At 40.7% G+C, this 26,228-nt stretch overlaps 3 protein-coding genes and 1 non-coding gene across 4 annotated transcripts; 1 reads left to right on the top strand and 3 right to left on the bottom strand.

Moving 5' to 3' along the window:
- The first annotated feature begins 1,816 nt into the window (after nucleotides 1-1,816).
- On the top strand, nucleotides 1,817-6,517 carry LOC130720555 (beta-fructofuranosidase, insoluble isoenzyme 1). The gene is made up of 7 exons (XM_057571209.1): nucleotides 1,817-2,026; nucleotides 4,127-4,135; nucleotides 4,273-5,135; nucleotides 5,320-5,478; nucleotides 5,558-5,796; nucleotides 5,967-6,057; nucleotides 6,160-6,517. Exons 1-7 carry the CDS (start codon nucleotides 1,858-1,860, stop codon nucleotides 6,337-6,339), a joined length of 1,710 nt encoding a protein of 569 aa, XP_057427192.1. The 5' UTR covers nucleotides 1,817-1,857; the 3' UTR covers nucleotides 6,340-6,517.
- A 143-nt stretch (nucleotides 6,518-6,660) lies between these two features.
- Nucleotides 6,661-8,863, bottom strand: LOC130720554 (ubiquitin-60S ribosomal protein L40). The gene is made up of 5 exons (XM_057571208.1): nucleotides 8,705-8,863; nucleotides 8,519-8,605; nucleotides 7,903-8,005; nucleotides 7,003-7,069; nucleotides 6,661-6,886 (listed from the first exon to the last, which is right to left on the bottom strand). The coding sequence occupies exons 1-5, from the start codon at nucleotides 8,805-8,807 to the stop codon at nucleotides 6,860-6,862; spliced, it is 387 nt and encodes a 128-aa protein (XP_057427191.1). The 5' UTR covers nucleotides 8,808-8,863; the 3' UTR covers nucleotides 6,661-6,859.
- A 195-nt stretch (nucleotides 8,864-9,058) lies between these two features.
- On the bottom strand, nucleotides 9,059-9,138 carry TRNAL-UAG (transfer RNA leucine (anticodon UAG)). The gene has a single exon. It is a non-coding gene; the product is annotated as a tRNA-Leu (tRNA).
- Nucleotides 9,139-15,993: 6,855 nt separating this feature from the next.
- Nucleotides 15,994-20,365, bottom strand: LOC130720724 (protein ORANGE-LIKE, chloroplastic). Its single transcript, XM_057571412.1, has 8 exons — nucleotides 20,034-20,365; nucleotides 19,679-19,796; nucleotides 19,433-19,555; nucleotides 18,573-18,659; nucleotides 17,978-18,054; nucleotides 17,606-17,733; nucleotides 17,076-17,212; nucleotides 15,994-16,234 (listed from the first exon to the last, which is right to left on the bottom strand). Exons 1-8 carry the CDS (start codon nucleotides 20,246-20,248, stop codon nucleotides 16,157-16,159), a joined length of 963 nt encoding a protein of 320 aa, XP_057427395.1. The 5' UTR covers nucleotides 20,249-20,365; the 3' UTR covers nucleotides 15,994-16,156.
- Between the last annotated feature and the right edge of the window lie 5,863 nt (nucleotides 20,366-26,228).

Below are 26,228 nucleotides of genomic sequence, written 5' to 3' on the forward strand. Positions count from 1 at the left end.
GAACAAGTCATGTTCAGATTTGCTTGAAACTTATGTATGAATTCAAGTTAAATGGCATATCATTCAACTGCAATTGCATATATAGATAAAACCAACGAAAATAATATATCTGTTCAATATTTCAGGGTTCTTATCCTCTCACGATTCACACGGAAATCTTGAATTTGATTGACAAAACATATTTGTTCAAGATTGAAGTTGCAAACACTTATCACTTGGATTTTAAATTATTTTACTTAGACACAAAATACGCTTTTTTCACTCTAAATCATTTGTGAATTCATTCATAATAATTAATTGGGATTCTTTTATTTTTTTAAGAAATAAATATAATTTATAGAATCATCTCATAGATTAAGGATTCAATATTCAATTTAAGTTAATGCATTTCATTTTTTAAAAATTGTGATTTGTGTTGACAAAGTAAAATGAGTGCTAAATAATAGCAACTGGGGCCAAATTTTCAGTCAGATTTTAAAACTTTTTATCATGTTTTGATCACATGGTAAAAAACTTACACGGGGAAAAACAATTTACGTGAAAAATAATTCATGTAAAAACCAATAATTTTTGCTCACTCTACATTCTCATCCAACCCTTAATTTTTACCACTTTTGCTAAATCTCAGGAACAATTTTTCATCTAATTTAAGTATATTTTTCATAATTTTAAAAATATTTAGGATTAAATATATATGAAGTTTATGTAAAATTTTGCAAGTTGTGTGATACTGATTGTGATTTTGTTTGGTGGAATGCTTATTTTTTTTCTTATTTTAATTCATTAATACATACCTAAATAATGAGATTAATATTCGCCGTGCAACGCACGGGGTAAAAACGCTAGTATCTTACATACATTGGTGGAGTCTGTTTCGTCTCTTAAATGATACATAGGTAACATAGCCGCATCAAACGAATCAACATAAAGATGAAAAGGGGGTGCATAAATTCGTCGGATGAAAGAAGGAAAAGAAAAGAAATGAAAATTACGCATACAAGCTCAGTTTTACAGAAAAGCTGTTTGGTCCTCCACTAATTAAAGACCATATTTTTGGTAAATTTAGGGGGAAGTATCTATACTATTAAGATATATGTTAGTAACCAAAATGCCACATGGCACTGACAAGAGCAATTATCACAATAATAAAATATTATTAGGTTGATTTCTTAAGAAATAATAAAATTAGGAGAAAAATTTAAATAGATCACAATACAATTTTTTTTGTGCAAATCATATAATTACCATATAGGGATGGCCAGCTGAATAGAATCAAAGTGGAGCTTAATTGCAACAGCAGAGTCGCTCTTAAAAATCACATCTAAGATAAAAATATAACATAAAAAAATGTTACTCATATTATATCTATTATTTTTTTCAAGTCGATATCATATAATTATATTGTTAGAAGGTTATAAATCAAACTCAAATTGAGAAGGTTAAAAAAAGAGAGAAGTAAAACAACTAGAGAATTGTTGATTATACAGTACAAACAATCCTCAAGTTATTTACTTCTATACATTCTCAAACAAATTTCATATAATTGGTTTAATCTTTAAAAAGTAAACACAATTATATTACCTTAGCTAGTGGATATATATATATATATATATATATATATATATATATGTTTTAAAAAGTATGTAAAGTAACTTAGAAAACATTTACTATAGAATAATTTCACCGATTTTTTGGTGCATTGTATCCAAATAGAAGTCTTACCTCTTGTCTTTGTGTGGGACTCACCACCTCCCATTTTCACTCTATAAATAAGGGCAATAGGTACCTCTCTTCCTGCACTCTACTACATATTGTTCCATCTCCATATTTCGTTTCATTAAAATTCATCCTAATACAATGAGTTGCTTAAGTTTTCTCACCGTTGTGACTGTATTCTGCTCCCTTAACAATGGCGTTGAAGCTTTTCACAGCATCCACCCTGATCTTCAATCCATTTCAGCTCGTTCCGTCAGTAACCTTCACAGAACTAGATACCATTTTCAACCCCATAGGAACTGGATTAACGGTAACCTTTCCCCTTAACTCCATGCATTAAGTGCAATTTTCTTGTTATTTTTGTTTCCTAATTTATTATCAATTATCGTATGTTGACAGTATTGCATCCTATGACTAACAACATATGCATAAAAAATGTTATGACTAAAACCACGTTTTAATTAAGAATTTAATGGGTATACACTGTCTGTGTAAACAAAGTTTACACAGTCGCCCAATTGAATTCCGCCACATCAGCAAATATATTCTTGTTTTAATTAAAATTTAAGATGAAAGATATTATTTCACTTATATGGCATGTTGTGATTGGTTGTCAGTGTAAAACTGTTTTACACTGACAGTGCATATCCATTAAACTCTTTAATTAAATAGTCACTTTGGCTTAATTTAAATAATTAGCGTCATTAAAAAATTGAATCAAAATTAATCATAAATTTAACAGCTTCTAAATATTTTGTAAACACTGTTGTTATTTAATGATGTGTTCAGTGTTGTTACTCAGCACCGAAAAAAAATGATAAAAAATAATTACACATGAAATTTCAAACTCATGATTAAATGATAATATATATGATAAAATATTAATTATAATATTTGCTAAACTTTCAATATTAGAAGTGCACCAACGGGCTTAAGCTCATTAACTGGAGTACGAGTAATGATATGTGTTCATATGATTTTGGCTGACATACCACTTGTGTAGCATTTTTATAAATAATTAGTGTGAGTTGTATGTTCATTCACTTCATTGTATATTTAGTCAAAACTCAAACCATATATATATATATATATATATATATATATATATATATATAAGTAACACTTCCGTATTAAGCGTTTCATCAATGCTTACACTTCAACATGCATGCACATGTTGTTATAGTGTAAATAAAGGCATTTGCACGGTGATAACGCACACATAATGTAATCAAAATGAAGCTTATAAGTTTGTGGCTCTTTGCATGAGCTTCTAGTTGATTCCACAATCATGCAATTGGAACTCTTGTATATAGAACATCAAGCAAAGACAAACCTACAGTTTGTATTTTTTTTTTTTGTGCTGTGTAGATTTGAGTATCTGGAATATTGATAATGGAGCTTTTACTTTTTACACATAGTCAAGCGTGCTTGAAGAATATATATATAGATGCCAAAAATGCAAAAGTAAAGTGTACCATTTCATTTACAAATATGTGCTTGTCAATTGTCAAGTGAAGCTAAAGGTGACTCGTGTCATAAATAGAATGTTGTGTTTTAATCAATTTTTCTATCTTGCGTTTTTTGTGCTATAATATGATTATATGAATCAACTACTCAGTAATTATGAGCCCCATAACACTTTGGAATGAGAGTGTTCTATTCAGAAATGTAATGCTCAGTAATCTTACACATGGAGCTAGGTACATGCAGGACTTATAATTTGCATCAATATGGAAAACAACAGCATCTACAATTCGTATATAAATTGGTCCAAACGTGTCAAAACTTATACTTTAGAAACATGTGTGATCATCTTTTCATGTTACCTCTATTACCATTTACAATCAAGAACTATATTTTGGCACCTATCATGTCTTTGAAACATCATGCATTGAAGTTGCTAGAAGTGTGCTAGTTTTGGCCAGTTCAGGGCACATGTTGTGCCGTTTCTCAGAGTGAAACGTAATCTAGGTGGTGATCTTTTTTTTCAATTATCTCCTTCAATATAAATTTTTGGCCCGTTAAAAAAAATTCTTCCTTTTTTTTTCTCGGACTTGTTTCTATTATTATTTTTATTTTCATGCAAAGAGTTATATGATTTTATTCTTTACAAATATGAATATTAGTTTATGTATTAAGGGGTGTAAAAAAATTCTAGCTTTTACTAATAATTGAAAAATACTATCTTAGTTTATTCTATTTTCTGCTTTTGAATATTTTTACCGAAAATAATAAAAACAAATAAATATTAAAAAATAGAAATTTCAATTACATTTTTGCTAATTTCTGTTAACATTCATAATCTTTCTTCATGATCACGGGGTGCTAACTTTCTTTACTTTCTGATTCCTTCATGGCGTCCATAAAATTGTGTAATGGACGCATGCATCAATCAATCATCTACATGCAGATCCAAATGGTGAGATTCTTTCTTCCCACTTTTGATGTTTTTCCTTTACTTAGCATTTTGTTTTCATCTTTTCATTTTGTCCATAATGTAATTTTTCTCTTGTACAATGCATGTTGCAATTCCCTTCACTATTGGAAACAACGCAGGTCCAATGTTCTACAATGGAGTCTACCATCTATTTTACCAGTATAACCCAAAGGGTTCAGTTTGGGGCAACATTGTATGGGGCCACTCAGTATCAAAAGATCTCATCAACTGGAAAGAATTAGAACCAGCCCTTTACCCATCCAAGCCCTTTGACAAATACGGGTGCTGGTCCGGGTCGGTCACCATCCTCCCGGGCCAAGGACCCGTGATGCTTTACACCGGGGTTGTTGACAAGCAAAGCAATGAGGTCCAATGCTATGCTATACCCGAGAACCTATCCGACCCGTATCTCACAAAATGGGTAAAGCCCGACGCCTTCAACCCGATTGCGGTGGCTGAAAATGGCATAAATGCGTCAGTGTTCCGGGACCCAACCACCGCGTGGCGGGGCAAGGATGGGCATTGGAGGATTTTGATTGGTGGGAAAATGAAGACTAGAGGGATGGCTTTTTTATATAGGAGCAAGGATTTTGTGAAATGGACCCGAACCAAACATCCAATCCATTCAGCTAAATCCACGGGTATGTGGGAGTGTCCGGATTTCTACCCAGTTTCTTTGAAAGGGGGAAAAGGGTTGGACACGTCAACGGTTGGGAATAGTGTTAAGCATGTTCTGAAAAATAGTCTTGACATAACTAGGTATGAATACTATACAATTGGGACGTATTTTTGGAAAAAGGATAAGTATATCCCGGATAACACTTCAGAGGATGGTTGGGGTGGGCTTAGATATGATTATGGCAACTTTTATGCTTCTAAGTCATTCTTTGACCCAAGCAAAAATAGAAGGATATTGTGGGGCTGGGCAAATGAATCAGATTCTAAAGAGGATGATGTTAAGAAAGGTTGGGCAGGAATTCAGGTACAAAGTTAAATTCTTATGCTGCTATTATATATAAGTTACATTGATAGCATTTTTTGTGATGTGTGATAGAATTTTTCATATAACATTTTTTTTATCAACATGTGTTGTGATGTGTGATACATGACATTTACCCTTTTCTAGTTTATTTACATATATGCGCTTTATATATTAAAATTTTCAGGCAATTCCAAGAACTGTGTGGCTTGATTCTCAAGGGAGACAGTTAGTACAATGGCCTGTTGAAGAATTAAATGGTCTTAGACAGAAACAAGTTATGATTAGTAGCCAAAAGCTTAAGAAGGGAGATTATGTTGAAGTAAAGGGGATTACAGCAGCTCAGGTTCCAATTACTGAATTGTTACCTTAATATTATGACAATTAATCTTTTACTTGTTAATGACATGATTTATACATTGCAGGCTGATGTAGAAGTTAGCTTCTCATTCTCAAGTTTGGACAAGGCTGAAGCATTTGATCCCAAGTGGGTGAATGCACAAGAACTTTGTGCACAAAAGGGTTCAAAGGTTCAAGGTGGGATTGGACCATTTGGGCTTCTGACATTGGCTTCAAAAAAGCTGGAGGAGTTTACTCCTGTGTTCTTCAGAGTTTTCAAAGCTCCAAAGAACCATGTGATTCTCATGTGCTCTGATGCAACAAGGTAACGTGAGAGCAATATAATTCATGTCTATTTGATGTTTAGACAATGTTTTTTAAAGGAAATAGTTCAAACAATATTGTTTTCTTAACTTAACAGCTCGTTATTTTCTTCAAATAATTGCTTTCTCAGAACTATATGCATGTTTTTCTAACTTTTACACTTCTCAACAGATCCTCTTTGAAGAGTGAATTGTACAAGCCATCATTTGGAGGCTTCCTAGATGTGGATTTGGCCCATAAGAAACTTTCACTTAGGAGTTTGGTGTGTGCAAACCTTCTCTCATTTTTGTCTTACATTCACATTCATGAACTCTATGCGAAGCCAATGGTAAATAATTTCTTAATGTTGGGATTTTAATGGCAGGTTGATCACTCCGTAGTGGAGAGTTTTGGAGCAGGAGGGAGAACTAACATCTTGTCTAGGGTATATCCAACGCTAGCAGTGAAGGAAAATGCTCATTTGTTTGTTTTCAACAACGGTACTGAGAAGGTCACAATTGAGAAGCTCAAAGCTTGGAGCATGAAATCTGCACTCCGAAACTAACCAGCAAGATATAAATGTGTGATAGAGAGAGAGAGCATAAAGTAGAAAAAGCATTTCTCCTTTAAAAATGTGTTCTATTTAGCCGAAGAACATACCCATGGTGTTGTCAAGTACACTTAAGCTTCAATACTATATTATGTTTTAATGTAGAAATAATTTTAATATCTTCTATATTCGCAATGCAGATAAATTGTAGTTATTACACTAAGAAAACGTTCAACTTTTTACTGTTCTATTTGGATGGCCACACTACTCAGCATATGCGATCTTTTACCAATACTTGTGGCTAGGACAGAATAAGAGATGAGAAAAAACAAAGACTGAAAAGTGAAACAGATCATGTCATGGAAGTATTTAAAGTTTAAACAGATCATAGCATACATAGTCAAATGCTAGACAAATAAATCCAAAACCATTTGAAACCCGGTTAACACCAATGTATGAATATAACCAACTGTAACAAGAGAAATCAACTACTACTCCTGAGTCGCCCCAAGAGACGAACAAAATCAGCCTTAGTTTACTTGATCTTCTTCTTTGGCCTCAACTGCAAGACATAAACAACATTTCAGTGCCACATAGTTTGTCACCACTAAGCACAGCAGGAATAAACTCATAAAGTATAAGATGTAACGAAAGGATTATAATGGGAATCACACTAACCTGATTACTGTGACCACACTTCTTTTTGCGGCAGTTTACAGCCCTTGGATGCAGACGAGCATAGCATCTAATACAGAAAAAATATGAAAATTAGTGCATACAATCATGATGGAATGTGTCAACCTAAAATTTTCAAGCCACCACTAGCAGTAACAGGAAAATAAATCATGCTTAAGCTGTCAACTTTTTTGCAAAAACACAATGTAACCAATAAAACATGAACATCATAATTCGATTATGGTGCAAGTTCAAGCACAAATAGCTGCGCATCACATAAATAAAGAGCTCAAGCAAATAAAGGCAGGGCATGGAGCTAATGACAGCAGAATCATTTGACACAATTCACAACCTCAGATAATTTCACCCCACCTAAACTTTCAACAAACTTTGCTTCTTTATCAGCCAAAAAAACATTAAAATATAATACACCACCCATGAAACTCAACTGACAGTAAGGAAAGCCAGTTAGGGAACATGATGAGACATTAACTCTTTAGCACTTCCACAGCAAAATAGGATATGTAACTATCCCAACTTGCAACAAAACCAAACACAAACAAAACGCATGAAATGCAAGTATAAGAACCAAAGATCAATCATAAATAAAACCCATGAAATGCAAGTATGAGAAGAATCAAAGATGAGGCTTCAGAACTCTATCCAACCCCCCAAGGTCCAATACCATGAAACTATCATGAATAAGCATCTGTTTGGACGAGATTGTTCCGGGATTAAAAATCATTTTATTATGTCTCTAACTTTTCAAAATAACCAAAAAGAACCATTCCCAAAAGATGAATTTCTTTCCCAGAAATGCATTTAATAAAAAGGTCAAAATACAAAAATAAAAAGTGCCAGTCATGAAGAAGCATAAAAATTAAAGATATGAGAGAAGCATACTTGCGGCAGATCATCTTGTCCTGATTGTATTTGCGAGCCAAAGCCATCAATGAAGGCTCAATGATACCCCCACGAAGTCTCAGCACAAGATGAAGCGTGGATTCTGAAATAACAACAATTCATATCATATTATAAAAATAAACATTAGTCAACAGATTCACCAAATTTTTAGAAGGAGCAAGTAGTCCCTGAAAAAAATATGAACTCATTCACTTCAATGATTGTCATTTTCATGTTCAATTAAGTCATTACAAGTTCACATCCCAAATAAATACCAAATTTACACTCTCTTATTTCTCAGGAAACAAAGTCTAAGCACAAGATGAGGCATCGATTCTGAAGTAACCACAATTCATATCATTATCATCATCATTATTACATACATGAGTAAACAGATTCACCAAATCATTCGACGGAGTAAATAATACCCGAAAAATGATGAATTCAGTCACTTCAATGACTGTCATTTTCAAGTTCAATTAAGCTATTCCCAGTTCATATCAATCTCAAATACATAACAAATCATCCTCTATTATCTTTCATGGAGAAAAATCAACCATTTCACTGACAATTTAGTTGTAAAGAAATAGAACAGAGAGGAAATCAGATTACACACCCTTTTGAATGTTGTAATCAGCCAAGGTTCTTCCATCTTCAAGCTGCTTCCCAGCGAAAATGAGACGCTGCTGATCCGGTGGAATGCCTATTCAATTCATTCAATTCAATTCAACAGAATTCAGATAAAAACACAAAAACTGAAAATTACAAAGAAAGAGAGATTCAATTCAATGGTATCATCTACCTTCCTTGTCTTGAATCTTGGCCTTGACATTGTCGATGGTGTCACTGCTCTCGACCTCGAGAGTGATGGTTTTCCCAGTTAGGGTTTTCACGAAAATCTGCATCCTTCATCAACTGCAAATGCACCACCGTCGTTGAATGTGGTTTGTGAATTGCAATTCAATCACCTTTTCTAGGGTTTCATTTCAGACCCAATGTTTGACCCGATTGTGTTAATCAGAATTGGGCTTTCTTTTTCACGTGTTGGGCCCAACATAGAAGTTTAATAGGCCCAGCATAAAATTACAAAAACAAAGAGTGTAAAAACAAAATAAAAAAATTAGATGGAAAAAATAAAATTAAAAAGAGAAAAAATTGACAGCTGTGGGATTTGAACCCACGCCCTTTCGGACCAGAGCCTAAATCTGGCGCCTTAGACCACTCGGCCAAACTGTCAGATGTTTATTTCTTTCCTGTCAGATATACTTAGCATAATCAAGTATTATTAATTAGTTGGGGAACATAATAAACTAGAAAGCGATGGATGGTACTACATTTATGATTTATCAACTTTAGGAGCTTGGATCTTCCTTAATTTGGTTGAAAGGAGGTGTGATAGAACCAATCCACCTTCCAAAAGTATCCACAGTCAACGTTGTAGATTCACAAAATCTTAGGATTTGTGGAGCTCGAATGCTTTTATTTAACTGGTACGTGTAATCTATGAGAATCGTGAACAACTCATTATTCACATGTGAATTCTATCCTTACTTGACTATCAGAGTGCCTTTTTCAAATACACCCCTAATTGGAACCCTCGCGACGAATCAAGACTCTATAGACTAATGGAAGAAATGGTTGTGATGGATGTAGAAACTTTTAAGAGGACTCGACCACTTTAGTTTTGAGAAACAAGTCACTAGTTTTCACTAAAATTGACCGATGCGAATTGGTTCTTACTATTTTACATACTTGACCAATTTGACTTGACCAATTTGATTAGTTGTTCGGCTCATTCACCATTGCAATACCCGGTTGATTTTTTTTTTAAATAAGCCATAAGAAATATAAACACCCGGTTGAATCGACCAAATCCTGGTTGAATTGGCCGATTTTAACAACATTGGTGTAAATGAGTCTTAACATTATGTTCAATTGACACAAAGTTAGGACCAAAAGTTGTCCATATTAGAATGTCAATCTTCTAGCTTAATTCCTCAGTTTTTTATTTAAAAAAGAAATTAGTTAGTAAGTACCCTAAAGGATGTACTAATGTAAAAAAAAAGTAATTAAAAATGAAAAATTATTGTAGAGTGGAGTGACTAAAAAGGCAATAAGGCCTTTTTTTTATAACAAAAGCTGACAAGGAAAAGAAAAAAGAAGAGAGTTAATCCCTCATGAACAAGGTGCCCATTTGGTCATCTCTCAACAATTGCACAACTCCATGAACAAGAGTATCCCAAACTAGAAACTCAGACATGGAAGAAGCTCCATATTTAGGTAAGATATGATGACAGCGAACATGCCACTGTCTCCGAAGTAAGCCTTTGATTTGCCCAATAATCGACGCATAAGGCCTTTAATTTAACATTAAAACTTTAGATGTATATATATATATCAATCACCACCACTGAGAGAGAGAGAGAGAGAGAGAGAGAGAGAGAGAGAGAGAGAGAGAGAGAGAGAGAGAGAGAGAGAGAGAGAGAGAGAGAGGAGAGAGAGAGAGAGAGAGAGGCTGCGTGTTCAGGATGACGGCGGATGCGCCCCCTGGTGGGGGGAGCACGATGGCGGACCAGCACGGTGGTACTAAGAAGGTGTCTTTCCGGGACATGGTTTTGGGTTGCGCAGAGGTGCGTCCAGCGGTGGCTTCCGAACAGGTTGACCTTATCGCTCACAAGCTGGCCCGCGTGGAGACTGATGACGATAGCAAGCACCTCCCGCGTGTATTTGTGGCTGACTCTGTGATTGACAAACTCAGCGTCCCATGGAAGGAAGCGCTCGTGGTCAAGGTGCTTGGGAAGAATCTTGGGTACAACTTCATGAAGGCCAAGCTGAAAACCCTGTGGAGGCCAAGAGGAGGCTTTGAAATACTAGACGTCGATCATGGGGTCTACATGGTTAAGTTTGATATCCCTGCCGACAGGGAGCACGTCCTCAAGGGAGGACCTTGGATGATCTTTGACAAATGTGTGGCGGTGTCCTTATGGAGCCCGGATTTCGTCACCTCGGAATCCCTGGCGTTGAAGACTATGGTATGGATTAGGTTTCCCGGCCTCAATCCGGCGTATTACGATGAGAGCTTCTTGTTTGCTTTGGCGTCATCGGTAGGGAAGCCAATCAAGGTTGACGTCAATACCTCCGAACTAAACCGTGGCCGGTACGCTCGCATCTGTGTCGAGGTGGATCTCAGCCAGCAAGTAGCGAGGAGGGTATGGTTTCGAAACCAGTGGATTCGAGTTGACTTTGAGGGCATCCACGTGATATGTGATGCATGTGGCTGCTACGGCCACCTGAGCCGGAACTGTGAGGCGTTGGGCCAGCGTCGGGAATCTGAGAAGAACCAACCGGAGAAGACAACAGCCACGGCGGGGATGAGTGGGATACCTAGGGCTGATGCACAGCAGGGGGCCCACGACAATAATGAGGTTAGCTGGACGGAGGTCAAAAACAGAAAGTCAAAGGCTATTTCAAATTCAAAAAAGAATTTGCAATCAACTCGGTCAACTGGGAAACTGCCAACAACAAGTACGGCGCGGAATAAGGGACCTCAGCATCCGCAGGTGACGCTAATCAAGGGCTCACGTGCACAACCCAAGGATGATTCCCCATTGATGGCAGCAGGTTTGAACCTTCCCTTTTCGGTAGGAGTTACGTCACCGGTGCTCACGCCGTCCAAACGGCGACGCGGGAATGCTAGAATAGCGATTGGGACACCACTAATCCCACCTACAAGAGCCATGCTAGATGGAAAAAAATAAGAAGAGCTCGGTCCCAAGAAAGCTCTTCCAGGTGCAGTCGGGTCCATCACGAATTGCACCGGGAGCACAGGAAAATGTGGAAGACCATCTCCCTGAGGTTGTGGAGGTCCCGAGCCCTACGGAGCAGCCACCCAATGCCATGGAAGCTGTGGGGGGCGCGAGATTGCAGCGTTGCCTGCCCTCCCCTATTCTATTTCCAGTGTGATGATGATAGAGTTCTTGGATTTCTCTGTCCTCGCTTGGAATATTAGGGGAGCTGCGAATGCGTCGGCGAAGCGACAAATTCGAGAGTTGTTACGGGGCAACCACCCTACGGTTGTTTTCCTGTTTGAAACCAAAGTTCAGTTCAGTGGGTTGGCTGCCTTCTGGAAGAGACAAGGGTATGCACCTTTGTTTATTGAGGAGGCCAGAGGGCGCGTAGGAGGTATTTGGTGCCTGCACCAGGACTCTGCTCCTTTCCGCTTCACAGTTCCTGAGTCAGTTAGCCATGCAGTTACCATCCAGGTGAATGCTGCGTCGGCTTCTTGGTGCTTGACTGGGGTCTATGCCAGTCCTCCTCCGTTAGAACGCATCCACGGCTGGGAGCACTTGAAGGCACTTCGTGGTCGTATATTAGAACCTTGGATGTTGGTGGGCGATTTTAACGACACTCTGTTACCATCTAATAAGAATCGTGGGGCTTTCATGGCGTCTTGAGCTGATAAGTTGGCTGGCATGGTGGGGGAGTGCAAGCTTATGGACATCAAGCCGACTGGGTATCGTTTTACGTGGGCTAGGAAGCGGGATGGGGAGCCCCTCTTGCTGAAGAAGCTGGATTGGTGTTTTATTGATACTCTGTGGCGGACTACTTTTCCGGAGGGAGCTGCGACAGTGTTAGCCCGTCATTATTCGGACCACCACCCCTTGCTGGCCCGGTGTGCAGCGCTGATTCGGGGTAGGGGACCCCGACCCTTCCGTTTTGAGGCTGCCTGGGCGTCTCACCCATCCTACGAGGCGGTGGTTGCTACAGCTTGGGATCACCTTCGGCCTCTTCACCTTAGCCTTGGGCAGGTTCGTGAGCAGTCATTGCTATTTAATAAAACCACTTTTGGCAACATTTTTGAGCGAAAGCGTGCGTTGGAGGGGCGCTTGCGCGGTGTCCAGCGCGAACTTGAGAGGGTGGATTCGGCGTCGCTCCTGCGTACCATGGTGCATATTCAGCGCGAGCTAGAGGAGACACTAAAGCATGAAGAAATGCTTTGGTACCAGAAGTCAAGGGAGCAAGTGATTAAGTATGGTGATCGTAATACGAGGTTCTTTCACACCCAAACTGTTGTTCGCCGAAGACGAAGTTAGGTGCATGCTCTCCATTTACCTTGCGGGGAATGGTGTGAGGATGAGGTGGTGCTGAAGCGAGAAGCCTTACGCTTCTTCCAGTCGCTCTTCTCACCCCCTCAGGCTTCCCATGTGTGTTCCATTGTCTCCTCCACCGTGGCGGGCCTCCCCCTCGATGCTTCTCAGTCGTTATGTGCCACAGTGTCTAAGGCAGAGGTTTGGGGTGCTTTGTCTGGTATGGGTCCTCTAAAGGCACCTGAGTCGGATGGCTTTCAAGCATTCTTTTTCAAGGAGTATTGGCACATTGTTGGGGATAGCTTATGGCACACTGTTAGGGATGCGTTCCTTGCTGGTGCGTTTGATCCCGCCTTGGCTCAAACTTTGATTGTGTTGATCCCTAAAGTTGATGTTCCTTCTTCTTTTAGGGAATTCCGCCCCATTAGCTTGTGCAATGTTGCGTACAAGCTTATTACGAAGGTGTTGGTCAATAGATTGAGACCCTTCCTCCATGACCTTGTTGGGCCTTTGTAGAGTAGCTTCATCCCTGGGAGAGGGACTACTGACAATGCTATTGTTTTGCAGGAAATTGCCCATCACATGACTGGTAGACGGAGCAGGAGTCAAAACATTATCTTTAAGCTGGATCTGGAGAAGGCTTATGATAGCGTTAGTTGGGAGTTCCTCAGAGATACCCTCCTGTTTTTTGGCTTCCCGACGTTAATCATCGACCTCATTATGTTCTGTGTCTCTTCTTCTTCCCTCACTTTGTTGTGGAATGGCATGAAGCTTGATTCGTTCTCCCCTTCCAAAGGGCTTCGTCAGGGTGACCCGCTCTCTCCCTACCTCTTTGTCCTTTGTATGGAGAGGCTTGCCATTGTCATCCAGGATGCTGTGGGTAGGGGGTCTTGGCTTCCAGTTTCGCTCGGCGGTAATGGTCCGGCCATCTCCCATTTGTTCTTTGCTGATGATGTCCTTTTGTTTGCGAAGGCTAATATTTCTCAAATGCATCTTATTCACAATCTCCTTAGTGAGTTCTGTCATGCTTCTGGGTTGAGGATCAATGTTGATAAGTCCCGGGCTTTTGTGGGGGATGGAGTGCCCCGCGCTCGTCGGGCCAGGATTTTTAGTGTAACTTCCATCCCATTTACCTCTCATCTTGACAAGTATTTGGGTTTCCCGCTCCTAAGGGGACGCCAATGAGCTTCTCAATTCGACTTTGTGGTGGATCGTGTGGCTCGTAAGTTGGCTTCTTGGAAGAGGAAGTTGTTGAATAAAGCTGGTAAGGTAACCCTTGTAAAGTCTGTCTTAAATGCTATTCCAGTTTACCCTATGCAGCTCCTTTGGTTCCCTCAATCAGTTTGCGATCGTCTTGATGGGTTGGCTTGGAATTTCATCTGGTCTAGGTGGAGCACTGTGGGATGCACATGGTTTCGTGGAAGAAGGTCTCTTTGCCTAAGCGTTTTGGTGGATTGGGTGTTCGGCAGGCCAGATTGACTAACATTGCTATGCTTGGAAAGCTGGTTTGGGATCTCAGTGTCAATAGTGACAAACTCTGGGTTCGCTTGCTGCTTAATTTGTATTGCCCTGACATGTCGTTTCAACGCTGCCCAGCGAAGCGTGGTTCTCCACTTTGGAATGCCCTGGTGAAAGCTAAAGCCATGATTCATGAGGGATTTGCGTGGCGTGTTGGCAGGGGAGAGCTTTCGTTTTGGTATGATAAGTGGTGTGAGCATGGGCCTCTTTGCTTGCATGTGCCATACGTTCACGTGTCTGATACAGCTCTTCGTGTGAGGGATGTTTTCCATGGTGGTGAGTGTGACCTCCGCCGACTTTCGACGCCGCTCTCGTCAGACCTGGTGCAGCGGCTTGCTTCGTTGTGCATCCATACCAGTGATCGTCAAGAAGATCTTCTTGTCTGGGCCGAGTCTATAGAAGGGAAGTTTACGGCGGCTAGCTGTTACAGTTGGCTTCAGTCTCAAGGTGCGGGACCTCTCCCTCTTGTTTCCTGGGCTTGGATTTGGTCGATTAAAGTCCTTGAGAAGGTGCGGTTGTTCGCTTGGCAAGCGCACCATGGCGCTCTTCCCGTGGGAGTTGTTCTTGGCCATCGTGGGGTTTCACATACGGTTCAGTGTAGTGTTTGCGGTACATCCCAGGAATCCCAGCTCCACTGCTTGAGGGATTGTGGCGAGGCTCGTCATGTTTGGAATAATTTAGCCTGCTCTCTTGCTCCTACTTTCTTTTCCGCTTCGTTCATGGAGGATTGGATCAATTCTGCTCCAAGGCCATAGGTTGTGTCACTGCTCGTGCATGCTTGGTGCATTTGGTATCGTCGTTGTCGTATTGTCTTTGGTCAAGACCGCGAGCCTTGGCAGCTTTTGTTGCAGCAAGCTGCGAGTATTTTGCGCGTGCTTCGGGCAACGTCGAGTCAGTCGGCTGTGCCGGAAGAACCTCGTTGGGTCTCTTGGCGCGCTCCTCCTGATGGTTGGGTGGCTCTCAATGTTGACGGGTCGTCGCTTGGAAACCCTGGGGTGGCGGGCTCCGGCGGTGTGGTGCGTGACTCGGTAGGCATGTGGCAGGTTGGGTTCTATGCGTCTGTTGGTTTGTCCGAGATCTTGAAAGCAGAACTATTGGCGATTCTGTACGGCCTTCGCATTTGTTGGGAGCGCGGATCCCGTCGAGTAATTGTTTTTTCTGATTCGCAGCATGCTATCTCGCTTGTGGAGCGTGGGTGTGGCCGATTCCATGCTTATGCTGCTGTGGTGAGTCTCATCCAGGAATTGCTAGAGCGGGGTTGGTTGGTGAGGTTGGAGCATATCTTTCGTGAAGGCAATGTCGTGGCTGATTTTTTGGCTAAAGAGGGCGCCCGTGGTTTGTGCCGGCTGAGATGTTTAGACTCTCCTCCGCCAGCTGCTCGTCCTTTCCTTGCGGATGACTATCGTGGTGCTGCCTTCTTGAGGCGTTAGTGCTGCGTGGTCCTTTTTGTTTTCTTTAAGCTTATTTGTACCCAAAAAAATATATATATCATAACAAAAAAGTAACATGTGGTTTCATGAGAATTAATACTTAATAGTATGTGGTGGTTAACATCCACGGGGTTGATTAATGCTAAACTTGGAGAAGGGATTTAAAAACAATAACACATTTGGAGCAACTAATTACAAGTCCTCAAATCATGTGAATAGTTAGAGAAATGGATCAATCCGTAGGTCATGTTCGCTTGCCATCTTCATCCCAGTGCAAAGGCAGGTTGGGCACATAACCTATAAGAATGTAAGATATGATCAGCTAAAGACTACTACTTTCAATCAAAATTAATCAGTTGCATAGAATACATTTGCACATGCAACAACATTTATAATTATGCTTCCAAATGCATACTACTGCTTTCTTTTCCTCGATGGGAAGGGGGTTCGGTAGGTTTCCACGTTGGTATAAAAGTGATTCTTAAAGAAGCTATTAGGAGTAACTTTTATGAGGAGAATAGTGATTCTGAGAAGTTTAACCCATGATCCAAACACACCCTTACAATGTCAAATCAGATATTGGAGAATATGTTGGACCTAATCAATTGCACAACCACTTAATAAGACACTCAACAAAGTAAAACTTCCAAGTATTGAAACTCTATTGTCGGTACCAACTAAATATTTTGTCTAAAACTTAACTGTTTACTCAAAACTTCTTATGCCTAACACATCTACTCTCACACTTGACACTACTAGCTAAGCAAGGTATGTATGCAATTTCTCTCTCATTTACATTTCTTGTTCTTTAGTTTCATTTCAGTTCTTTAAATTCTTTAAAGTTTCCTGCACTATTTTTCATTAAGTGAATCTTCTCTTCTACTCTCAATCACTCATCTGGTATTCTTCTTTTAGAGGTTTCTGATACGACTTATTCTCTTGTTCTTGAGACTTGGATTAATTTTCATGTTGATGAAGTTCTACGAACACTAAAAGACAAAAAGGCAAAATATACTTGAATGCTACAAACTCATAAGCCACTAAATTTAGGAATCTCAAAGGATCATACCTAAATCCTATATTGGCCATTAGATACTATAATGTGCAAAAGAATTAGATGTATCAGCAGATTATATACCTTTCCCGCACCAGAACAATTTGGACACCTTCTAGTCTTAGGAACTTGAAGAGGTCTAACAGAAGCACTGGATACAGAAATAGGATCAATGTCCAAGCATACACCACTTGTTGAGCACCTAGCACAGGCCAAGTATCCTGCCCATAGAATTGCAAACAAATTGTAAAACACAAATCAGACATAACAATAATTTTTTATGATTCTTTAGTGGGGGAAGATCCTGCTGCAACAGTGAAAAATACTTCCAAACGCTTCTCAGTCAAATACAACCTGAATAAGTGATGTTGAGATTGAGAATAAGTTATCCAAGTTGAACAGGAAACTGCATATATATCCTTATGATAAAAAATTAAGGCCAATACAAAATTTTCTTACCATCTCTAAAAAGAAAGAGTGCTAAATTTTCATAACAACCATCAAAACTCTCACTCTATTAGCAGCATAATTTCAGAAAAAACAAATATGCTATGTGTCTAACGGATGATTGAGATGTATTAAGACAACGAAGATCTTCAAGAATAGGAACATACCGGTTCCGAGGCAATACTTGCACATTGTTTTCTCTTGTTTCTTAACATTATTAGCCTCAATTAACATCAAAACTGAAATCACGCCGACAGCTCCGCCTGAAAAAGACGCCACAATTGGGTCGACCTGACTGGATTTATGAAGCAAAGTATAATCAGGTATTGATCAAGCAAGTCTTCTATACATAATTCATCAATATAGCAGTTTCAAAAAGATAAAAAAAACAAGTCTGCTATTCATAATTCATCAACATAACAGTTTCAGCCCAAAAGACATTCCAAATTAATAAAGCACAAAAACTATTTACTATCTGACTCGTACAGAATTGCTTCAATGGAGGATACATGTGGTTTAAACCAAAAAAGAACATTTACCTTAGTTGTAAAGGTAAATGCAGGCTTCTGATGAAATCTTCATATGAGGTACCGCCTATTCCTAATTTTAGCTCCAGCTGCAATTTAAACAAGGGATTCAGTATTTGAAATGAATGCAGATCATGGTTAAAATCTTCAAAATTCAAATGTATAGCTTTTGCAGTCCCAAACACATTACTTGAAAGCTATGAGGCAACATAAAACATTATCAAAGTCACTAAAGTTACTCTTATCAGACCACTTAAGTAAATGTGTAAATCAGTCAATCAGGTAATTCAATGTCTACTGATACTTTTTTTCTTAGGGATGCACCTTTCAATCAGTTATAGTATAAAGGGAAGTTAAGAGCCACTTCCTTTCATCATTTGCTGCTTTGCTCTCAGGAATGAAGTGGCTTACAATCAAGTTACCCTAAAGCTGACTTACATTAAAAAATTCAAATTGTCACAACAGAAGAATTTGCCCGAAGGTAATACAGGATGCCATGTCTAACAAATATAGAAAGAAAGGACTCATTGATTGGCAGTCAAGTGAGTTCGTTTGATTGTCTGCTATAGATTAAAATGGAACAAAAAACATAATGCAATAAAATTACCGTTGGTGCAATAAGCCCACCAAATACTATTACTGCAGAGATGAATGAAATGCTTGTTAGGTAGAGCTTCTTCAAAGTCTTGGGCGTCTACTTCAATAGGAAAAGTGCACAATTAGTTAAGATAAAAAAATGTCAAAGGATTTTATTTCAAATAAATCAAGCATTTCATAGAGAAACAAAATTTAGTAATAAGATGTTTAACCCAAGTGGGGCAATATGCTGCTATAAAGCTTGGCGTTGAGGGAAGGGAATTGTTAGACCCATTGTGAATAAATTGTAGGTAGTCTTAACTTACATTCCTAAGAGGTTACACAACTTGAACCCATGACATCTTAGTAGTCACATGGTAAAAACTCCAACCGTTGCGCAAAGACTCTTAACAGAAGTGTTATGTTTAACACAAGTGGTTTTACAAAAATTCTTATGAGTGTGAAAAGTCTCAGTGCATATGCATCATGGATACTATCATCTCAACAAGCTTCTTCAGTACTTCTATATATTTGTGTGATTTATCACTTAACAGAATTTCTCTACAAAATGTTTCTCTCCATCTTCCACCAGACCAAAGGAGGGAGACTTAGTGCGTGTTTGGATTAGCATTTTTCACAATTGATTTTGGTAAAATCAATTATAGTAAAAGTGAGTTGAAAGTGAAGTGAATTATATTTGGATACAAATATGGAAAAGTGATTCTTGTTGGGTAAGTTGTGAAATTCAGTTCTAAAATCTCTTACAACGCAGGAGCTAGTCTCTCTAGCTTCTCTCTAGCTTCTACCATAATTGGTTTTACTCTACTAGAATTGATTATGGAGTTTCCAATACCAGCAGTATCTTAATCAAAACAAGGTTTTGAGACTCACCACACTAGGAAGAAAAGGAATTGATGATGGAATTTCCGGCATCTCATTTGCTTCCTCCTCTCCCTCTTCACTAATAACTCTTCGTTCACCTCTTAATCGCTGCTGCACACGCAATCTCCTCACCTGCCATACTCAAAGCTCAGTACTAAAAAACATGTTGCCGCGATTTATGGTCGAAAATCGACACAATTCCATAAACTTTGGCTAGTAAGATGTGCTAAACTACAGCTATAAGTGAAAATTCACCTCTTCCATGAGAAGAAAGATTTTATTTCGCCTGCTCTTAATGTTGCCTTGAATTTCCTGCAGCTGCATCTGAACAAAATCCTGAACCGTCTCTGGCCCCTCAATAATACAAAAGTTACTGGTCCAAACAAAAAAAGTAAACTTTTAGCTCAAATCATGCTATAATTAAAAATTTAAAGAAACCCAACAGCTAAAATTGTTTTTTTTTTTTGTTAAGCCAAATTGATATAAATAAAGAGTACTATGGGTACTCCAACCAAGTACAAAAGATAAAAAACAAAATTGAACAAATGATAAAATTGTAACTAAGTGCAGAAGAACCAATCAGAATACAAAGTCTTAAAGGACTTAAAACCTGGGTAAGTTGTCACTTGAGGCCGGGTCCTTTGAAGAAGAGCGCAGCAGAATTATCCGAGACTGAAGCTGCAAGAGGGTGGTGGTGCCTCTGGAGAAGGAGAATTGCTTGGTGTTTCCATTGAAGGGGGAGCAGAAAGTTGAGTTCTTAGAGGGTGAGGGGAAAGAAGGAACTGGGGAGGAAGAGAATTGAGAGTAGGGAGAGAAAGCAGTCATTGCTTTGGTGGAAAGTGGGAAACTCCACCCAACATGAAGCTTAACTAGGCAAGTTCAGCTAACGATGATACGTCATCGGATGTTCCTGCTGTTACGGCAGTTGCTTCAAACGTTAACCATTTGTGATACAAACAAAACACACTCTAATTAACACTTCTTTTTTTTAAGATAGTATTATTTATGAGAAATACTAGAAACAAACACCCTCTTTCTAACCTTCTTTCTTTAATAGTCAAAAGTTGAAGGCCTATTGGAACAATTAATCAAAACATCTTTTCAAAAAAAAAAAATCAAAACATGATTTTTAAATAAGCTGATAAATAGTTTAGTTCCCTATGTTTAGTGTGTTTTTTTTTGTCAAAGGTCTATGGAATAAATGTCCACAGGGTTGTCAAACGGCATTTACAGCATGCGAGATACAATCTCTAGAGTGATTAAGCAATGCACAACTACTAAAGCAAATAAGAAACAAGCATGCACACTCGGCTGACACAAACAGCACAAAACATGATGCAAAACCCTAAAGGCCAATCAACAGCCCTAACCCAAATAAACATAGACGCTAGATGACTTATGAGCGTAAAGAATGATCATTTTAGACAGCGCTCCCATAAAACAACACGGCTATGCCGAATTTGCCAACTGCTGACTCAGAAGCCCAAAAGGGACTTTAGCAGCACCATCAGGGGTCAAACCATAACTCTGATCATAAGGAGAGGATAGGAAGGCTTTTTGAGCTTGTATTTCTAGGACTTAGGACTTTCAGCTTTGGTTTGTAGTTTCTTTTGGCTCTGCATATTGGCCTCCTTAAGATTTATGATTGGGTTTTGGGATTGTATTCAAGCCCTATAGGGTTTTGGGACTTTGGACAAGAATTGAGGCTATTAGAGAGTCTTTTACATAGGTGAGCCAACTAGGGCCTAACCCATTAGTTTTGTTTTGGTAGGCAGGCCTAACCCATTAGAACATGATGGAAATTATAAGAGTTTCTTTGTAAGAATGACTGTGTGGCAACAAATCAATGGTCTTTGATGGAAAATAAAACAGTTAATGTCTTCGGCGAAAAACAAGAGAGATAGTATGGAGTGAAATTTTACGTTTTGTTTGGTAAGAAATAACATTAGTCTTCTTTGTATTCTGTCACCATTGAATCATTTGATAAGTTTTTCATTTGCGATAGTTAAGTTTCTTTAGAGTTTTTTATCTTGGAACTCTAGAGAAAATTATCAAGTATTAGACACTTGTGACTTCTCAACCTTGAAAATTATCAAGAGATCCATCTCTACAGGCTTCTCTATACCCCAGGCTTATCACTCTCAATGAGTATGACTTCAATTCCACCTTTTGACGTTTCTTCAATCCTTTTGGTGACATCTATATCACGTAAGTTAGACCGACAATAGTTCATGAAGATTCAAGATTTGAACGAGTACGAATGTATAGTTTGAAAATGTCTTTCGATGAAAAATTGCATTTACCTGGATATAAATGTCTTTCGATGAAAAAATTAATTTTTCTTTTCATTCTTTATTATGCATCTCATTCTTTCTCTTCTCTTTCTATTATACCATTTAAAAAAATCTACTTTTTCTCTCATTTTTCTCTCTACTCATTTTTTCTTTTCTCTATTTCTCTCTTCTCTCTTCTCTTTTTCTTCTAAACCAAGCAAAACATTAGTTAAATTATATCACCTAGAAGATGTGCAAGCTACATTCTGTAGAGTCTGACATTTCCACGAGGTGAGACATTCTTTATCCAAAAGAGCTGTGGTGTTCTTATCCCAACAACCATATATATCATAGTAGACCTTAGACTTTTCCCAAAAACATTATAGATTTGAATCATCAAACTTAATTCTCAGGACTCTAAGTTGGCAAAATGGTACATGTACATACTATTTCTCAAATTAAAAGTAGAAGACTTAATTCCAGTTTGGGTCCCTGATGTTTCAAAAAGGTGCGGTCTACACCCCCCGTGTATAAAACTTGCGGTCAAGGTCCCTCATGTTTCAAAAACGTGATAACGGTACCTGTTCTGGGAATGAACATTGAAGGAAGGGATAGTACCTAGAGGGTGGAAGAATGTGTTAAAGAGAGAATGAGAATGAGAGAAAGAGTGCTGAATTTCATGTGTTATTTCATCAAATGAGCAAAAGTCTCTTACAATTGGTAACCACCTCCTATTTATAGAGCTTGGGTACTACCTATTGGGCCAGTTGGGCCTCCGAGGCTGAGGCCCAACTTAAGGCCAAGCCATCGCCTCTGGGCGGGCTACACACTGGGCGTTGCCCCTCTAGGGGCTCGCCCAGTCCACTAGTCCACAAGACACCGAGCTCGAAGCATGAGAGCTAAGTGTGTCTTTTAAATGCCTTTGCATGCTTCCTACAGTACGCCGGAATCTAAGCTGCCAACATGGCTTAAGAAAGAAGAAAACTACGTCGCCAACATGGCGTAAGCAAAAGGAAACAAACATCTTTAACCGCCCAGTCCACTGGTCTCGGCGAGCAACTAAAACCGGCAAGTCCACAAGTCCACAAGCGGCGAGAACGATCGCTCCGTACCGGCGAGAAAGGTGGAAGGCATTGACCACGCACTGATCACCCAAGTGTTGACTGGCAGTGTCCCTGGCGAGCGACTAAACTTCATTGCTGGTATCACTTGTCAGGCGATGGTGTTTGGTTTTTACAGTGGCGAGGCCTTTCGCGCTTTCCCTTATTTCAAAAACCTTTCAAATCCCTAACTGCCCCACGTGATGCGTCAGTTACATCAGTTTCCCTCTTTCTCCGGAACCGTCATTTCACTTTTCATAACTGTCCCATCGTGCGCAGTAATTCCCATCACACGCGTTCCACTTCCCCAAAAACCATCACGACTTCCAATCTCCCACACGCGTCCACCACGCGTCACCCTTCCAACTTCCCCCCTTTGCCTATAAAAACCCTTTTTCCTACAATCATCCTCTTTCGAGACCCCTTTTTACTACCCTCATTGCTTACCAAGCTCCTTCTTCCAACTTCCGCTCTGGTGCCGTCGCTTATCACCCTTTCCGCTACCCACTCTTCACATCCTTCTCCGGTGAGTCCTACTTCCCTTATCTCTGCATCATATATCTACTCATTTTTTCCTTTTTCCCATTTCACTGTCTAAAATGGCTTCAAACCCTAACTCCCCCAATCACCCCTCTTCCTCTTCTGGGAGCGACCCTGACTCCACCGCAGCCGGCGGCCTCCGTTTAGAGGTCCCGGAGATCCCTCCCTACCGGCTAAAAACCTTCGCCACTCTGCCCCTTCCAGTCCAAAGAGCCCCCACCCCCGAAGCTATAGACCAACCTTCTATTTTCCAGGATAGTGATCTCATCGTGGAATTCGTGAGCACCCTCGGTGGTTTGTCTGACGATGATGAGTTTAACGCCAAACTCAGGATTTGGACCTGCAGTTCTGAGGATCGCCCCTGGCTTCATAAGCTCAACGGCGACGTAAAGAGATCCCACTTTTTCTTTGCGTACGAATACATGTTTGGCGAGCTTGGAGTCAGGCTTCCTTTTTCGCCCTTTGTCCAAACCGTCCTCCGCGACATCAACGCAGCTCCCTGTCAACTTCACCCCAACGCCTGGGCCTTCATTCGGTGCTTTGAAATTTTATGCGCCGCGGTTGGCACCGCCCTATCTCCTACCAGCTTCTTCTACCTCTACGATGTTGACTCCAAGTCCATCAAAAATAGAGGATGGATCTCCTTAAAGGCCCGAGCCGGCCGGAAGTGCTTGAATCCCTATAAAAGCAACGCGAAGTCCTCCTTTGCCCGGAGGTACTTTCGTGTGGCGGTTCACCCCGCCTATCCAGAGGCCTTCACCCTTAGGGACGGGACCGCCCTTTTTCCTCTTTACTGGACGGAGAAGCCCAATGGGATTACTGATCCTTCAGAGGAATCTTTGTCTGCCAACGACAAAGCCTTTCTGAATCTCCTTGCCCCGCTTCCCATCCTTGACTGCTCAACAGTCCTTAAGGGCGCTCGCCTCTCAAGGACTCCCAAATACTTAGGTTATCTATAGCTTACTTTTATCATCGACATTTTCTTTCTCACCTCATATGTTGTCATTGATCCTCTTTCTTTTTATTGTTGCAGAAGATATGAACTTCACCAACGCTGAGCTTCTGAAAGCCCGCGAGAGGAGAATGGCTCGTTTTTCCCCAAAGTTCAACGTTGAGGGCGATGTGAAAAAGCGAGGCGGTGCTGAGAACCAAGCTGAGGGCGCCAAAGCCCCCAAGAGGAGGAAATTGATCAAAGTCTCCTCTGTCGCCGGCTCCTCCAACTCTGGCGCTCAGCCCACCACTGCCGCTGCGTCTAAAGGCAAAAATGTCGCTGAAGCCTCCATCGCCACGGCCACCGAGTCAACCACCGTCCCAGCTCCCAATTCCGCTACCGCAGGTGCGGCTGCCGCTGCCGCCGCCAAGTCCACTACAGGCGCCACAGCCGCCTCCGCCGGTGCCACAACCACCTCTGCCGACCAGCCACCAACCGCTGACACAACCACCAACATTTCTCAATCCTCTGCTGTTGAGAAACTTGCCGCCGTCAATGCCACAAAAGCTGCCGCGTCTTCCGATACTCCTGCTGGGGAGAAAGAAAAAGAAAATGAAACCCCCAAGTCTCCCCCTCGCCAAGACGCACCTCCTAGCCCGCCCCCAACGAATGACGGGCGCTCCATGCCTTCCCCGCCTCATCAAGAGGAAAGATCCTCTCCTGGCGCTGCCACTACCTTTGAAGCAGCCCGGATTGAGCAAGCTCCTGTTGCCGAGGGCGGTTCTTCAAGCTATTACAATATGCTTCCCAACACCATTGAACCTTCAGAATTCTTACTTACCGGCCTCAACCGTGACGCCATAGAAAAAGAAGTTTTGAGTCGGGGCATTAATGAGACCAAGGAGGAGACTCTTGCTTGTCTCCTACGCGCTGGGTGCATCTTTGCCCACGCGTTTGAAAAGTTCAACGCCGCCGCTGCTGAAACTGAGAGGTTGAGGGCTGAAACACCAAGCACCAGGAAGACACCGCCGGCTGGAAGAAGCGTTTTGACAAACTGTTGGAACAAGCGGGAAAAGAAAAAGTCCAGGCCGACAAGCTGATTGGTACGGCGGGAATCAAAATCGGCGAGCTGGAAAACGATCTGGAGCTAATGAGGGAAGAAGCGGATGGTCTTGATGCAAGCCTCCAGGCTTGCAAAAAGGAAAAAGGCCAAGTTGAGAAGGACTTGGCTGCCAGAAGCGAGGCTCTGGCCGCTAAGGAGTCGCAGCTCGACGCATTACGCGTTGAACTAGAGTCAGTGAGAAAGGCGCTGGCGGAGCAAGAGAAAAAATCTGCTGAGTCTTTGGCCTCGGCGAAGGCTGACCTGGAGGCGGCGGTGCGAACTGCCTCTGAAGAGTCTTTGGCCTATGGCGCTGCTCTCGCCGCAAAAGATTCTGACATTACTTCCCACCTTGCAAAGATTAAAGAGCTAGAGGGCGAGCTGGCGATGGAGAAAGCCAAAGCCGCTGAGGCGAGGGAACAAGCCGCTGACATTGCCTATGACAATCGCGAGCGCGGCTTCTACCTCGCCAAAGACCAGGCCCAACATTTGTTCCCGAACCTTGACTTTAGCGCTATGGGAGTAATGAAAGAGATCACCACTGAAGGACTGGTTGGTCCCGATGATCCTCCCCTGATTGACCAGCACCTCTGGACCGCCACTGAAGAAGAAGAAGAAACAGGAGAAGAAGAGAGAAATAATGATTAATGTAATTTTAATTTTTACTTAGCCTTTACCGCCCTCTGTAATGCACTTTCCTGTCATTTCCATATATAAGCAACCTTCCGCCATTGTTTTTATATCGCCTTTTAATACCTTGTGAATTTTGTTGAATGATTGCTTTCGCCGTAAATTTTTGGTCGCCGCATTCTTATTTAAAAAAATTTAAGAACAAATTTCATAGTTAAACGCCCCGACACGC

Source organism: Lotus japonicus, chromosome 5 (assembly GCF_012489685.1).
Source record: "Lotus japonicus ecotype B-129 chromosome 5, LjGifu_v1.2".
Lineage (NCBI taxonomy): Eukaryota > Viridiplantae > Streptophyta > Magnoliopsida > Fabales > Fabaceae > Lotus > Lotus japonicus.